General features: G+C 49.4%; 1 protein-coding gene across 1 annotated transcript; it reads left to right on the forward strand.

Annotated features, from left to right (window-relative positions):
* Nucleotides 1-2,337: 2,337 nt before the first annotated feature.
* LOC149331369 (uncharacterized) lies at nucleotides 2,338-15,539 on the forward strand. Its single transcript, XM_089557339.1, has 5 exons — nucleotides 2,338-2,463; nucleotides 6,950-7,097; nucleotides 8,364-8,558; nucleotides 12,353-12,539; nucleotides 15,396-15,539. The coding sequence occupies exons 1-5, from the start codon at nucleotides 2,338-2,340 to the stop codon at nucleotides 15,439-15,441; spliced, it is 702 nt and encodes a 233-aa protein (XP_089413465.1). The 3' UTR covers nucleotides 15,442-15,539.
* Nucleotides 15,540-17,468: the final 1,929 nt, after the last annotated feature.

The following is a 17,468-nucleotide window of genomic DNA, read 5'->3' on the forward strand; positions in this document are numbered from 1 at the left end:
ACGTGGCCGCGTGACGTCACGAAAAGAGGAGAGCTGGGGGCCCAACTTGTCTTATCGATGGAGGCTCATCCTTCGCTCCGGCGCAGCTGCCGAGTGAGGGCGCTCGCTAGACTGGGATAAAACGGGGCTGCGGCTGTGCTCCTCGCAGTGCTGTGCTATGTCGGAGGATGCGCACAAGGCGAGGCTGGAACGGTATGCCGCGGCCAAGCGACGGCGCCGTGCCGAAGAAACAGACGAAGAAAGGGAACAACGGTTGGCGAAGCAACGTGCGTATGCAGCAGAATGGCGAGCACGCCGGCTTGCTGCGGGTGAATTTACAAGTTCAGAGTCAAGTTTAAACGAGGGTAGTTTCATGACCCGAGAAAGTGGTAAACTTAATCGAGAGAGACATGGGATTTATGAAAGGTGTGCCGAATACGATCCAATATTGGCATAACCGCAAAGCGGAACTGTTTGCCATGATTCGGCAATTGGGCAAACCTACTGCATTTCTCACACTGTCGGCATCTGAAGTTCATTGGCCTCGCCTTCTTTAACTACTGAAAAGCTTAAAAGCATCACCTTCTACGTTGGACATTGATGAAGAGGAAATGAATAGCTACCACGCAGCGGTGCTCGTAAATGAAGATCCGGTGGTGGTAGTGGAAAACATTTATTTACAGATAAACTTCTGGAGGTGAGGTATGAGCTGACCCAGAGGGGGCCAGCCCTCACAAGTACAAGGTGGAGGTCCCTAGTTCGCGACCCCAGTGGCGTCGGCCGCTGCCCGGGCTCGCGCGACCAGGGCCCGTTGGGCCTGCAGGTCAGAGCAGCCGAGCAGGGTCGCCTCCCAGTCCTCCCGGGTTGGGTTGGGGTGAGGGGGAATAGCAGGGTTGGAGGGGCAGGCCCACACCATGTGGTAGATGTCCGAAGACTTCTCCGCACAGTGCGGACAGCTGCCCGAGAAAGAAGGGTCGAAGTGTTTGACAGCTGCCCGGCACAGCAAAGTATTTGTATATAGGCGAAGCAGAAGCCGCTCCTCCGCCTTTGAAAGACCTTTACACGGGCGGGGATAAAGACCATGGCCAGATTGATAAAGTAAAGAAATGTCTTTAAACTAGTAAGCGGGAGTGAATTCGAGTTTCTGATCGTCGGGGTCGGAGGGGAATGTCCGGTGAAAAAGCGCGCGGGCGGCGGCGTCAGCTGCCTCATTTCCCTCGAGGCCCATGTGAGCAGGAGCCCAAACGATACGCCGGTGAGCGGGGTCCCCGGTATAGACGCTGTTTTGAAGAATGCGTTAGGCTAGATACGGTACCCAGCCCTGCTCGACGTTCCGACATGCTCCTCACGAGTCGGAAATAATTGTTTTTGAATTGGAATCAGATGCAGCCAACGCAATGGCGACCTCCTCCGCGTGCGTTATGTCACGGGCTCGGAAAGTAAGGCCGTTCACTGTATTCGATTCGTGGACGACTGCGGCCGTGAACCATCCCCCATGGTGGGGGCCGGAGGCATCCACGTAGAATACGCCGGGTTTCGATCCATAGTGGCGGGCCAGGGCTTCCGCCCGCGCCAGGCGACGGCCATTAAGGTCCTCACGGTTCATGTTCGCGGGAAGAGGGTGCACGTGGAGGGCGCATCTCCACTGGGATGGAATACGTACGCGCTCTTCCATGAGAGTGGTGTGTTGGATGTGCAGTCGGGCAAGGAGGCGGCGACCCGGGGCTCCCGAAATGTGTTCACCCTGCAGCCCCAGGAGGCGCTTGTTGGAGGTGTTCACGGGGAGGTCCAGAGCCCGCTTAATAATTTCCGGTGGTTTGTGCTGTATACTTTGAACACATGGTACGCGTGATTCTGCAGATTTTGAGCAACAAGAATATTAGCCCCTTTACACCAAACCATGTGGTCGAGTGTTTTAAACGGATTGAATTTCAACACCGCGGCAGCGCCCATGCCCACCTTATTCTTTGGCTAAACGATGCACCTAACGAAGAAGTGATAAACAATGGAATGCCGGAGACTGTCCAACTCGCAGATCGTCTGCTTTCGCTGAACCACGATGCTCTGGAGAGGCCAAGAAGCCAACGCCACAAGCATACGCATACCTGCTATACAGGAAACAGAAAGATCTGCCGGTTCAATTTTCCACTTTGGCCCATGCCAGTTACCACAGTGTTGACACCGTTGATTGACCCGGACGAAGAGCGATGTCAGGAATTGGAGAGGAAACGAGATGGGCTACACGAAGCCTTGAACACTACGGTGTATGAGACCTACGAATCAATGTGGGATCAGCATGGCATTGAGGACAATTACGAGTACATTAATGCCATTCGCCGTGGTCTTACACGTCCGACTATGATGCTCAAACGTGACTTGGACCAGTGCAACATTAACGCATTTAACCCCTGGATAGCCAGTGTGCTAAAGTCCAATATGGACTTGCAGATCATCTTGGACGTGTATGCGTGTGCAGCCTACGTTGTAGAGTATGTTAACAAAGCCAACCGAGGTGTCTCGTCTTTGAGCCGGTCGATTAAGAGTGTCATTTGCGAGAATCCAGAGGTTGAACTTACGTATGAGCAGATTTTAAGAAAAGTTGGCGTGCAAATGCTAAATTCAATTGAAATGCCTGCACAAGAGGCGGCTTGGATGCTGCTAAACTTTGAAATGAGTCAGACCAGTACCGATGTAATCTTTGTGAATACAGTGTGGCCAGAAGAGAGAGTGCGGAGTAGAAAGACTGCTAGGCAAATGGATGTCGAACATCTGTGTGGTGTCCGGCTATCGCCGCCGTCGCTAATGCGCAGGCGCGCCAGAAAAACTAATAAAAGGCGTGCGCCCCAACCTACGGGCGGGCTATTCTCGGCCAGCCACGCACCGATGAACATGCGTGAATAAACGCCGCTGCCTCTGGAAACTTGCCTGCTCCTTCGCAGAAACGCGCGCTCATGAACGCGCGCGTCTGATGAATCACGCACTACAATAATCTGGAGCTCAATAGCACTGATATATGGCATAAGACTGCCGTGGACAAGTACGAGGAGCGAGCGCCAGACATGGAACATTTGACCTTTGCAGAGTTTATGACGGATTACAGCCTAAGCAGAGGAACGAAGCGAAGAAAGACTGCGATCCTAAGATGCCGAGACTATGACATGAACGATGTCAATTACAAGAGGGAGCATGTTATGCTATACTTGCCCTTTAGGGAGGAAAATGAATTTCTGGATTGAAATGCCTTTGAACAGATGTTCGATGAGAACAAGGAGAGAATTATGGAGGTAAAGGCCAAGTACACTAACGGTGTAACCAAGGCTGAACTACTTGAGTGCATACGTGACATTAACACTGGGCAAGGTGTACCGTTCGTTGTGCAAGAAGACCAGAGGCGGACTGGTTGTGCCACTTTGGTCGAAGAGAATGATAATACGGATATCGTGCCAGAAAGCCCAGTGACTAGCGTCGAGGTGGCTGCATCATGTCCAGCTGTTAAGAAACGCGAAGATTGCATGCCTTTGGATGAATTTTATGCAAGACTCAAGAAGACAAACCACCGGAAAAGAATGTTGATCGAAGAAGTGATTCAGCGCGTCACAGATGTGGACTCCGAGCCTCTTCGGATCTTCCTTACCGGTCCTGCGGGATGTCGCAAAACCTTTACACTTCGCGTAGGGATGCATGTGTATAATCGCTACTGTAAACGTCGAAAGATTGGATATGGCGATGGCGAGATATCGGGGGTAAATGCGTACATAGCGTGTGCTACCACTGGCAAGGCGGCCGTTGCATTGAACGGTGTAACTGTGCACTCTGCATTTAAGATCGTCATGACGTCAGGCCGTGATGAGAAGGGATTGTCGGCCTCTGATCTTAACACGTTTCGAACCCTGTTCAGAGCAGTGCGATGCATCATTATCGATGAGGTTAGCATGTTGTCTTTCGATTTGCTTCGACAAGTGGATAGACGGCTGCGTGAAATCAGGCCCGACAGGATGACAGAACCGTTCGGTGGTTTTGATGTCATTCTACGCGGTGACATGAGGCAATTACCACCAGTGAGAGCATCGGAGGTATACAAGCGGTCATGTTCGACCTTGGCATCATCTGCAATACTTCCCCTTGACTCAACTCGACCATATTCTTTTCCTCTGCCCGGCGGATCCTCCCCCGCGGGGCCTGGAGCACCTTACCACTTGGGAGGCTTGGGAGACCCTACTGCGCTCCGAGGACCCGGCCAAGCAAGCCATCGCCACCGGCCGGGCTGCCAGCGTCCTGAGCCTCCGGGACATGAACGTTTGAGTGCAGTGGGGCCGTGCGGGGACCCAAGGACCGACGTGTCCAAAAATTCCCTTGTTACAAATAAAGTTTTCATCATCATCATCATCAAGTTGTCCGCCAGAGTGACGCCGTCTTCTCGACACTCTTAACCAAGATTGGCGATGGTGACGTCTTGGAAGATATAAGTCACGCTACGGTGGAGCAATTGCCGGCAGAATAAGCAAGGCTAATTCCACCTGTAGCATACAGCAACTCAACTCAACTCAACATGGGGAATCGAACCAGGGTCACCGAAGTGCGAGACGAGCACGCTAACCATTCCACCATGCCAGCTCGATGGTTTGAAATGAACAAAGGCGCGTCTAGTGAATACGGTGTCTCGTTCACTCCCATCTTTCTCCCTTCCCTTACGGCGAGGTTCAGATGTCCACCGAGATATGCGAGACAAATACATTTCCTTTCCTCAAAAAAAGAATTTACCGTCGAGCAAGGCGTAGAGCCGAACGGTCGATGGCGTTCTGTGGACTCCCTGGCAGCGTTGCAAGACGCTGTCGCGTTCCACTCTTAGTGGCGAAGCTTAACATCTTAACCACACATCAGTGACACAAGCAGCAACACCGCGCTTAAGGCTTTCGCCTCACCGCACTTTAGGTCAACAAAGTGCCCCCCTGAATTTTTTAGCGCTATGTGGCAAGTGAAACGCCACCAATGCGCCCAAGCTTCCACTCTGCCTTTCCTTTGCTTTCGAAGCTCCCGCTCTTCATCGGTTTCGGCTGCCCGCTTAGCGTGTTTACGCTCCCTATCGATTACTAAATTCCTCGTGCTGTTGGCAATCTCGACCGGATGATCAGACTCGGCCCCACGTCTGCGAGTACCCACTCTCGAGGACATCGGTTCCGGCTCACTTGCTTCGTCCATGGCGAGACACTGGATAGGCAGCGCGCAGCAGTCCGCCGAGATGGCGGAGCGTGCGGATGCAACTGCTGCGAGTCACGTGGTACATCACGTGGTTACTTCCGCTGCTCCTGTTTAGGGCCATTCGTGCAGACAGCGAAATTGGCGCCACTGGGCTGTTAACCTTTCCCTTTAAAAATTCAGGGGGCACTTTGGCTCTCTGAAGTGATGCAAGGCGATAGCCTTTTCTTCAGCACTGTTTGGCATTGACTGCGAGACTGTTTGTGCTGTACTAGTGCTTTATTGGACTACATACTTTGACTACGTATTACAACTACACACTTTGACTGCCGACTTTGACTGCTTCTTTAGCACGACTCTCTCTCTGCTTCGATGAGTTCGGTTCTATCCATGGCTCTGTTCGCTGTAATGAGGTATGTAATGTGGTCACCCACAGATGCCTTACGCCCCCTGTCGGAGCGGATGACAACTATTTTATTAGTTGTCTGCTCCAAAATGGGGCGTCAGGCATCCGTGGGTGACATTACTGCGAATCCGCGCACTCTGACCTCATAACCATTTCGACCAACCGAAAAGCGTGTCACCTCCGCTAGCAACATGCTACTCACAACCTTCGGTCGACAACCTTCTGTCGACAGCGAAGAGGCATTAAAGGCTTCAGCCTCGATAGATGACATCATGGCTGAACAGCGTGCCGGGCCCTCGCGGCAAACGATTTGCAGTCGAAGTCAAGCAGAGTCGGATATATAGCTGCTATCACTGGCAGGCAAGCTGTGTTACAGCGAAAACATGTGGCGTATACGATACAGAGAAGGGTTAAGAACGAGAGCAAAGACTAGAGAAAAGTCGTTAAAAAGTGCGTGCACGTAAGGAGAGAAAGCGCTTTATGGCGCAAGCGTAGCCGAGCTTTTCGCTCGTCTTAGTAGGTTCAGCCGTGTTCATCCACAGCCAATTTTTTTGCAATTCGCTTAAGTACTCAACTCAACAAAATTCAAAATTACTCTAAATATATAAAGTGGCAGAGGGTTAATTGGTTTGTTCATAGAAGGTAGTGGCCAAGTACTTCACCAGGGTGGCCAAATCCTGGACATTAAAGACTTCAAAAAAAAAAACAGACCAATCAGGTTACTGTCCGTTACAAGGTATTTACTAAGCTAATCGCTAATTGAGCCAGGACAACCTTAAACTTGAATGAACCAAATGATCACGCAGGCTTTCGTAAGGGGTACTCGACAACAGACCATATTAACACTCTGAATCAGGTGATAGAGAAATTCGCAGAGTATATAAATCTCTAAATATAGCCTTTATAGAATACAAGAAAGCATTTAACTCAATCGAAACTTCTTCAGTCGTGCAGGCAGTGAGGAATCAGAGCGTAGAAGAATCTTATGTAAGCATAGTGGAAAAAATCTATAGCGGGTGCACAGCTATTATATAAGTCCTCCAGAAAAAAAGCAATAAAATTGCAATAAGAAAGGGTGTCACGCAGGGAGACACGATTTCGCCAGTGCAATTCACCGCCTGTTTGCAGAAGGTATTCCTAAGTCTGAATAGGGAACAGTTGGGAATAACAGTTAATGGAGAATACCTAAGTAATCTGTGATTCGCTGATGGCATTGCTTTGCTGAGTCACTCAGGAGATGAACTGCAAAGTATGATAAATGAGTCAGACAGGTAGAGGAGAACGGTGGATCTAGAAATTAGAAGTTTGCGGGGATACGGTGGCCGCAGGTGGCCGTCGCTTTCTCTCTGCACCTGTGTGGGCTTCTAGCGGGCAGAAGTCTTGGGGAAGGTGACGAAGACAGGTGGCCTGGCGGTGGGTTGCGATTCTGGAGGCTACATATGGCGCCTCTCGAGGGTGACCGTGGGTGGAGGTGGGGTGGGGGAGGTGGAACGAGGGTGCTGCTTCAGCCTCCTCGGTGAGCGAGCGCGGTAGGGAGGTGTCTGGTGGTTTGTACTTCTCGAAGATGGTGGTGGTGGCGGTAAACATTTATTGACTATGTACAAGCAGTTGTTTGGGTCCAGACCCTATTGGCCCAGGTCCTCACAAGTCTAGGTGGAGCTCCTATTCCGGGGCCCCAATGGCGTCTAACGCCGCTCGGGCCCTGACGACCAAGGTCCGTTGGGACTTATGGGGTTTAAAAGGGGGAGATGAATACGTTCTCCTCGCTTAAGCACGGCTGACACAGTTCAAAGCCGCGTGGACCCCACCCCGTGGTCGCGTACGCTACCGAGCGCACGCCGACCACGGCGGGCCTTGCTCTGCGGGAACAAAGGAACGACACACTGGCTGACACAAACAAAGCATTTATTGCTATAACAACAATAACGCCAGCTAGCAACAAAATACACTGAGGAATCGAGGAATGTCCGACTCACCAGCACGGCTACGAGCGAATGTTCGCCCACGGTAGGGCAGAGGGAATATCTCCGAGGCCAGACGGGACGAGCTGAGGGGAACAAGTTTCCACACGAGGACGCCCGCGGCACAGAGCGGAGCTTTGCGCGTGAACGTCCAACACGCTTCCCTGTCCCAGGGAGAAGAGAGCCAGCTATCCCTCGCGCGCGCGCAGCAAAACGCCATCCGTGGCGCTGGTGTCGCTGCGACGCGAGCGCCCTCCCTTGTTAGTTAGAAGTAACCGAACCGAGAGGAGTGCTTTTCGGGGGCAGCTGACAACAGTGGGGTGCAATGCGGGAAAGTGAACGCAGGGGACGAAGGCGTCCCCACAGACTGCAGGTCATGGCAGCTGAGCAGCGCCGCCTCCAAGGCCTCCTTAGAAGGGTGGGAGGTAAAGGTTTGGGATGAGTGGGGATTGAAAGGGCAGGCCCAGTCCATGTGGAAGGCGTCCGAGAACGTCGCTCCCTACAGGCTGCAGCCCCCATCAAATTCTGCGTTGAAGTGCTTCAATACTGCCGCGCACAGCATTGTATTTGTAAAAATTTTGAGAAGGTGGAAACTTCACTCCCCGAGGTTAAAGACAGGCACATGCTACCACTTTCGCACTATGACACTAGTACTGCCTACGCAGTAAAATACAGGGTGGTCGGCGATGAACTGAGTTAAGTACAATAGCCATAAATCTTTAAAAGTCTTGAACTCTTTGGTCAGTACCCCATTTTTTAGCACAACCTATATATGAAACGACATTCAATCGCAGTCTTTCGCAATCTTTTTCTTTTATCAGGACCGCAAGGTGAGGATGGGGAAGGAGCAAACTGTACGTGCTCAACACCAAAATTGGCCGAATACGATGACTACGACCCCGACTTTGGGTACTTTTATGACAATCAGTCCGGTATATGCAAAGCAGACTTCGTAAAAGAAGGCAGCAACGGCATATTCCGCACCTTCCACGAGTGCGTGAGTACATGCAACACAGGTACGTACAGCAAACAAAAACGCTTCTTAAACCTAAGCATGACCAGATCATGTGAAGTTCTTAATTTTTGCATCCGTCAAAATACAGTGCAAAGAGGTGACATCTCTCTCGTCGTGTGGAGTAGTTTCGTTTATGCTGATTAACGTCCCAAAGTGACTCAGGCTTAAGGGCCGCCGTATAGAGGAGAGCGCTGGATAATTTCGACCACCTGGGTTTCCTTGACGTGCACGTACACCACACGTGCACCACATCGGTATCAAGCATTTGGCCTCCAACAAAATGCGACCGCCGCGGCTGGGATCAAACCCGCGTTGTTCGGGTCAGCAGCCGACACCATAGCCAATGAGCCACCGCGGCGGCTTAGAGTAGATGTAAGCATTAAATGCACCGCAACAATGGCGTAGTACTTTCCAGGGTGTGTCATTCTTGATAGTAGCTGCACTATAAAATCGATTTTCGGCAAAAAGCAAGGCGGCGGGTGCTGTCGTATACCTGCAACCCTGGTCCTCTAGCTGAGTAGCTACACCCGAGTGTTCACGCGCCTCCACCGTCAGACGCTTTTATTAACTAGCGTGCAAGCTCGGGTTCCTCAGCCGCCTTTGGTGTGTAGCGGCCCAGTGCTGAAGATGATGTCAGCACGCGCTGCGCAAGCGCTGTGACCTTCGCCTCGCCCGGGCAGCAAGCGCAGGCGCCGTCTTCTCCTCTTCAGCACTTGGCCGGCGCTGGTCACGCGGGTCGCTACCTAACGGACATTAAAACTTCCATGGACGTACAGCGGACGTCCGCAGGACGTCCGAAGGAGTTCCAGTGATTATTGGGGGCAGGTGTTTTAAGGGCCGCGGCATCCAGCCGCTTCTCTTTTTCGTGCTGTACAACGTCTGCTACCACCAAGCCAGATTTGTACTTCTGGATAGGTGATTGGACAAATTTGATTCCAATTGCTAAAAACAGCATCATCGCCGATTTTATTTTAAAATTTGGCTGAGACGTGGAAATTCTGTATCAACACTAAATGTTGCATTATATTGTTTTAGTTATAAAATAATATGCCTAATAGGGGTCATACTCTGTTGTACTTCTAGGACATTGCAGGTCAATCTGGCTTGGGATCAGGTTTATGAAACACTTAGGTCAGACTTTCATATCCTTTTGATCAAGCATAGCCCCTGTAATGGCACCTATAGTGTCGGCTGTGTCTTCAGTAAATGCAATCGCTACTGAAGAGATTCAATTTTCGCCAGAAAAAAAAAAACTAGAAGATTTAAAAAGTTTTAAAAATGTGTTAAGTGTTAGGTGAAACGCCCAGTATATACCAAGGCAATTTTTTGCCAATGACAGCGCTCCCACTCACTTTAAGACTGAATATCAGTTTCACGAGCTCCATCAGAAGCAATATCCAGTGCAAAGCTGGTGTTTCCGAACACAGGACACAAGGTGATATTTTAGGGCATGTTTTGGTGCACTTTTCTCAACAACCAATTGAGGCAGTGCCTACCTGTTTATATCATTTTTATTGTTGCTTTATGCTCTTTCCACTGAACCAAAACCAAAACTCGACTGTGAATGACAACATAGAAGCACTCAGTGGCTTCGTAGCGCAATCATAGGAAACATAACGGTATCAGCACTCAGGGCCAGCACAGTCAGCTTGTTGACTTTCAGGACAGTATGGGAGTGTGTACAAGGGAGGAGAAATTCGTGTTTTGTTTAGAGTGTATGTGGCCTGCTGCCCCCTTTTTGGAGTAGAATCAGCTTTGGACTAATTTAAGATCTTATGCGGGCCATTGGCTCAGGGAATATCGACTTGAATGGTTCTTTTTTTTTCCTAACACATCTTACCGAAACTGAGCCACTTGCCTCGCAGAGCTCGTCATTGGGAGATGTTCGCCCTTCGTCTAACAGCATCTTCGATAAACACTACCGGTGCCAATTTTATATTCGATAAATTACACCGGTGTACATCACCGTCGTCGGTTGCGCACCACATTGGTTACAGTGCACCTCCGGTGAAAACTTATCGAAGGTGTCTGAAGGCACCTTCACCAACACATCGAAATTCAAATAATTACGGAAATGAAGAATAAATGCGTCGACAGATATTGCCATCGGGATCATCACAATCCTAAAACATAGCATGCAAAAGGGGCGACAGCATTGGTGTGACCAATACGCGCTGTCAAACAATGACCTCTGTAATGAAACTCCAGGAAGCCATACTGTCTACTTTTACCTTATCCCACACCGGCTTGTACCTGAGCCTAAATTGAATGACCACTTAAAAGCGCATATTCACACCGCTGTATTGAGGTTGAGGTTCCAAAGTTGCCATCCTAAAATGCATCAACAGTACTTTTTCTGGGGAGTCAGAGGTGGTGCAAAATTCGTACAAAACAAGAATAAATGAATAAATAAATATATACTTTAAACAAAACTAAGCATAAGTAAACATTAAAATAACAAAACTCGGGTGCGGAAGAAGGACACAATATTTGCTTTTTTCTGGCGTGAGCGATACCTGGAAACAGTATGCGTAATAGGGAGCTTATTAAGGTAATTAATAAAATAAGCAATGGTAAGCATCTTAATTATTTTGCAAATTGTGTCACTGTGGTAACAAAAATGCAACCAAATGCATGTACTTCAAAGTCGAATTCTTGACCATTACTTCTTTGGACATTGTCCCATAATGATAACAAAACAAAATAGGGTGTGCATTAGGCATTTACTGTGTAGTTAAGAGCAATATAATGCAATAAAAAAGGCCTTTGAAGCAATTTTCAAAGAAAAATACCGATGGCTGTTTTTATGAGCTGATTCAACGTTAGCATTTTTCCTTAATCAATTCCAGAAGTTTTCAGCACGCAATTACTCAAATACTTAAACGTATAGAAATACGAATATTCCTCAGCATCAGCAGGGAGCACCAGCAAGTACTGAGGAAAATTTTCAGCATGAAGTCAAGTTTTCACTCCGCGCTTTACTATCGTTCTACAAAGCACTCCTCTGGAAGGCGTAACTTTGCGATCATTGCTAGCGATTTTTTAGCTGAGCAGTTCCTAAACTTTTTTTGCGCTCTTTCAATCATAAAAGTTTGCATATGTTTACCACCTCTTCTGATATACTATTTTGCCCAAGAAAACTACACCGCTTCTTCCAAAACTATTGTCCATTCCTTCATGTCGACATACTGAGCAATCACAGAAAAAAAAAATGGCTGAGGCTTAGCTAAGGTTAAGCCTAGTCAGATGCGAAGCATATTGATGGCTAGGCTTGGTAATACATGGGACACCTGGCCGCCTCGTAAGTGCCCGGAGAGCGAGGCAAGCTCAGCTTTATACCGCTGCTGTAGCGTCACGTGGTCAGCTGCAGCGCCTCTGATGTGGAGCCTCCACCGCCGCGGCCGACCGCGCGAGCCGGCAGCCCATCTGTCCTCTGCTGTGACGTCATGTTGTCACGTGGTCAGCCGCCGCGCCTCTGATGTGGAGCCTCCACCGCCGCGGCCGACCGCGCGAGCCGGCAGCCCATCTCTCCTCTGCTGTGACGTCATGTTGTCACGTGGTGTCACGTGGTCACGCTAAAGGTCAATGGTAGCTCCACCGCCGCGCTCGACGGGCTGTAGTGTAGCTCTAGTAATATGCTTCGCATAAAAATTCATTGACAACAAGAAAAAAGTCACATGACCTCAATTACCATCCTCATGTGAACGCCCCCCTTCACTGACAGTGCCTCAATACTGTGTTCTCGTTTCTTCTTGCGCGCTTAATAACCGAATACCTTTCGGTGTCACCATTCAGGTCAAGGTAATGTACGCTGCGCTGGATCCTTCAACTACTCCTGCGAGTGCCCAGACAGATGTTATGAGGCTTACTACTACAACATGACTTTACAGAAATGCGAGAGGGCCTCTTCACCCTATGAGGCAATCTTTTCCTTCGATGAGAACGCCTTCTTGACAGAATCGTCCTGCAAGTTCCAGTGCATGTGAGTATCATCGCTACAAGACCGCAGGCACTTATAAATGTCGACTGTCGTGAATTCGGCTTGTTTGGCGCCTGCAGAACGACTCTGAATTATGCGAAGCTTGTATAAACTTATAATTAGACATTAGCATGTTATTCAAATGGTTCTTCCCAAATGCATCTAATAGCGGTCTGTTTGCACAGCTTCGCAAGCAGTGTCACCGCGGCCGTTTTCACTAAAACCTTGAAGTCTTTAGGAAAGATAGAGCAAGGGGAGCTATTTGAAAAAAAAATCGGGGGGGGGGGGGGGGGTGCTTTGTTGACCTAAAGTGCGGTGAGGCGAAAGCCTTAAGCGTAGTGTTGCTGCATGTGTAAATGATGTGTGGATAAGATGTTAATTAAGTACCCAACTGTTTGTGAATCTTACATGCTGGAGACACTGGAGAGCGTTTGGGAGGCATCTGTCTGATTCGACGCCTTTCTGACAACACTCTCCAGCGTCCTAGACAAGGAGGACTACATATGTGTTGGTAGGTACAAAACCATGTAAATAAAAACCATGAAAGAAAAAAAAAGGAAATAGCGTAGCCATTAGCACGCTGGGCTGCGGAGCGGAAGGGTGGTGGTTCGAAACCCATCGTGCACAAAAATTTTTTTTGTCTGGTCCGACTAGAAAAAGCGTGACACCTCTGCTGATAACCTTCTGTCGACAACGATGAGGCATTAAAGGCTTTCGCCTTAAAAACAGCAGGAAGGTTGCCTTCATCTTTATCTGGTCTGCTACTGTGCTCTGGAGCAGAGTGAGGGGGATTAGGGACAGTGTGACTGGTGTAGATGTAGGCAGAAAATAGGTCCGAATTTGCACGGTGTTTTTTAAGTCGTACCATGGGCAGTGCACCAAAGATGTTTCTGCAGGCAGATTCTGCTCCTAGGCGGGCACAAAGTGAGCGAATAATTGTTGCTGCCAGTCTCAATAACAACTAAAATCGATTATCAAACTTTTTAGTCACCGCAGTTAACGTTCATTTTTGCGCTGAGAGAGAGAGAGAGAGGGAAAGGCAGGGATATTAACCAGAAAGGATTCCGGTTGGCTGCCCTGCACAGGGGAAGGGAATGAGGGGAATTAAAGAGGAAAGAGAGAAGTAAAGGGAAATAATCACAGTCTGTCTATCAAGGCAGTCGCTATCAAAAAGCGAAACAGTGCCTTGTAAGCCTTGATGGCAGTTGACTGTTGTGGCCACGGACCGAGGATCTTGGCCTTTGTGAAAGGGCGAGGGTCCAGGCGGTCCAGAGCACATCGCAGCTTATGTCTTTCAGCTACAAAGGCAGGGCACTCACACAAGATATGGGTGATTGTCTCGTCAGGCAGTCGTACACCTAGACTATCACATTAGGTCAAATTCTACCAGCCCATCCTTGAACCGAAATATTCGCTTCTAAATTTGCAACTGAATGCACGGAAATACGCATGCAACACACTGCCGATTGGCGCAGACCTCGGGTCAGTTTCACGTAGCTTTTGCGCGCGGCGTTTCGTCAAAGATCATCGAAGATTGACTGCAACATTATTCTCGGAACCTTTGCCCGCCTGGTCACATAACTTACATGGAAAATTTGCTTTCCCGCCATAGTCATCGATTCATTTGAAAAACAGTGATTTTAATTTTTAACACTGCGTTTACAAGCATCTCACACTGCGCTCAATCACAAGCACTAGTATAGACCCACTCTGCGTAAAAAGCCAAGGACGTCCGAACCGAATCGAGTGCTTTCCAAGCCTATATGGAAGACCGACTGCCACGTGCACTACAGCCAGAGCAGTGAAACCCAATCAATCGCGTCGCAGATATGCAGCCTACCGGTTATCCCGGCGACGATCGTGCATTCTGACACTGCATACACACATCCGAATTCCGTTTTCCAATAAAGACGCTTCATCTCTCTCTCCCTCTCTGGCCAAGTGCACAGTATTGCCTCCTTCCGAAACAGGCCATGGAAGTCGCCATCTTTTGCGTGTCTATCGCGCGTATACAAGAAGGAAACCACGGTTACGCAGTTTTTATTCTCAGGAACACGGAAAGAACCATGTCGAGTAGTCAAGCCCCCTTTCCCCGCGTGAAAGTCATGTTTAGTTTCGTTAGTTTAGTTTAGGTTAGTTTAGTTTAGTTTAATAGCGCCAGTGAATCAGGCAGGGGCCGAGCTCAAAAAATTTGCGGCGTAATCGGTGCTTTAAGTCGTATTCGCTTCCAAACAGTGGACACCTTCATGTATTTTGGTTGGCTATACCAGGTGCACTCTGCGAGAATAATGAAATGCAAACGAGCCAAGCACGAGGTACACGCGGACAAACGCAGACAGGCGCATACTTCGATCTAGTTTATTGTTCGAAGAAGGCAGGCACAATGTGCAGCAAAACGCATGTGCACTCAGAAACTACAGGTGCTTTCGTTCACGCTTCATGATTTTTTTTTTTGACCCCTTCCCATTCAGTTACGCACCCTGTCGCCGCCACTGCCGGCAGATGGCGCAAGTAGTACATGTATGTCCCGTAGAGTCACTGGATGTCCCGGGAAGGTGGGCATGAAGAAAAAATATATATTATAAAGGATAACAGGTTGTTCAGTTCCAGATCAAGAGCTGTGTTCACGGTGTTGTTAATCCTCATACGGTTCCGGTACAATTCCACGTCTGTCATCATTTTACCCCAACAGTTTAGGCACCAGAGGTGTGCAAAAAAATATTTACAATAACGCGGCAACTGTGAGCTAGCTTCATTCTATGCCGCAGAGTGCAGGATGCGTCGGTGACGCATTACTCCACTATATGAGCATTACCAGTGTTTTTGTCTCTTTCCTCATTTCATGCTTTATAATCGCAGGGGGTTCACCGCTGAAAATGTGAATGGAACGGAGTACACCGAGTAACATCAGAAGCAGAAGAAAATAAGAAACAACCTTTCATCAACGCCACTAAAGCTGTACTATATTGTGACGAAGACGAAGCTGGCAATGGCGCGGGACGGAGCGCTCGCGCTAGGCCAGCGGCCATTAAATCATCTCTTGTTCATGGTTCACCGCGTCTCATTCTTCGGCTGGCCGCCACGTAACATTAGGTGTGAGGTGCCGGGGTAATCATCGGCATCCTGGTCCTGGAGCTTCGGCGTCCTGTGTCAGCCGTTGTCGTCAGCCGTGAGTCCTTGGCCTGCGTCGCCCGGCTTGCCCCAGCCTCTCAGACCTGAACAGACCTCGCCGTTGCTCCCCCGCCCCGTCCTCCGCCCTGACCACCCGACACGACGACCTGGAAGCGACCCTTGACCGACGTGACCTGCCGACCCCACCGACCCAAGACGCTGCACACACATCAAGACACCGTTCCCCTGCCCCAGCCGTTCGGCGCATCTTAGGGCCATGGCGGTCGGCTCCTGGCGACCTGCGGCCCGGAAGCTTCATGGACCGGGACTCATTCTCTCACATTGGTGAAAACAGCGCGAAAGAAGAAGCCCGAAGGCGAAACGAGGAAGTGACAGGAAAGAGCGCTTCCTCGTTTCGCCTTCGGGCTTCTTCTTTCGCGCTGTTTTCACCAATGTCAGAATGGACCAACTAGCCCAGCAAAAAGTTCTGCTAGATTACTCATTCTCTCATCTTTCTCATCGTGGCGGCCAGCACTGCACCATCTTCTACATACTGTTCAACCCCCCACTCAAGACCATCGCCATTTCGCCGTCTGTTCGTCACCGATCGGGACGATCGCTCGGAGGCCCCGGGTAGTGTGACGAAGACGAAGCTGGCTATGGCGCGGGACGGAGCGCTCGCACTAGGCCAGCGGCCATTAAATCATCTCTTGTTCATGGTTCACCACGTCTCATTCTTCGGCTGGCCGCCACGTAACAATATATAAGGTAGAACTGTGTGAATGAGATGGGACAGGAGGCGTACGTAGAAACGAAAATGACACCAAGAACGCCAATGGTGTCATATTCGTTTCTGTCTCCTGTCCTAATTCGCGCGTTGAGACCTTTTAGTGCGCTAGCAATAAGGCTTCCAATCTCGAAAAAACCCGCTGTCTGTCTGTCTGAATACAGCTAGCTATACCTGGAGAAATAAAATAAATATATTGCCGGAACTGGGTTTCGAACCTGCAAAAACTTGTTTTCACTCATTATTTCGTGCTCAGCAATGCTAAACCATCAGCAATTTTTTTAAGAACTTAGTGTAAACTTCGTTTTATATGGTTTACTGGGGTTTAACGTCCCAAAGTGACTCAGGCTATGAGGGACGCCGTAGTGAAGGGCTCCGGAAATTCCGACTCCCTGGGGTTTTTTAGCGTGCACTGACATCGCACAGTACACGGGCCACTAGAATTTCGCCTCTATCGAAATTCAACAGCCACGGCCGGGATCGAAACTGCGCCTTTTGGGTCAGCAGGCGAGCGCCGTAACCACTGAGCCACCGCGGCGCGCCTATGCTAGAAAAATGCTTTAATTACTCCAGCGCTACCCAGGCAATGAAGGTCGAGAAAATACTGAAGTCAAGCCATCATGACAGATCGCACACATTGTTTAGCAAGTCTTTTGTTAATGCAGGCCTTCATAAATACTGTTGCGTACAGTCCTCGCCATGACTGAAAGCAAAGGACCATAGTAATTACGTTCCTGTTACATGCCTTTCGGTCTGTTCATTGTTTCAGCACCTCTGAGCGTGTCAACACAACAAGCAAGTGTAAAGCACGCAATGCCTCCTATCCAAAACTAACTACGACAGGCACTGAACAGCACCTTATTCATGCCTGCATGGACCACAGTCCATCCTATATTTCCCAGGCATGGAAAATCAGACAGATGTCTCTTCCGAGTTTGCCATTCACCTTGAGAGCACCATCACGACCATAGAGCAATTTGCATCACATACAGATAGTATGCTGCATCCTGGTTTCGACAGTGCGGGCACAGCGA

Source organism: Amblyomma mixtum, chromosome 8 (genome assembly GCF_055824585.1).
Source record: "Amblyomma mixtum isolate Tamu chromosome 8, ASM5582458v1, whole genome shotgun sequence".
NCBI lineage: Eukaryota > Metazoa > Arthropoda > Arachnida > Ixodida > Ixodidae > Amblyomma > Amblyomma mixtum.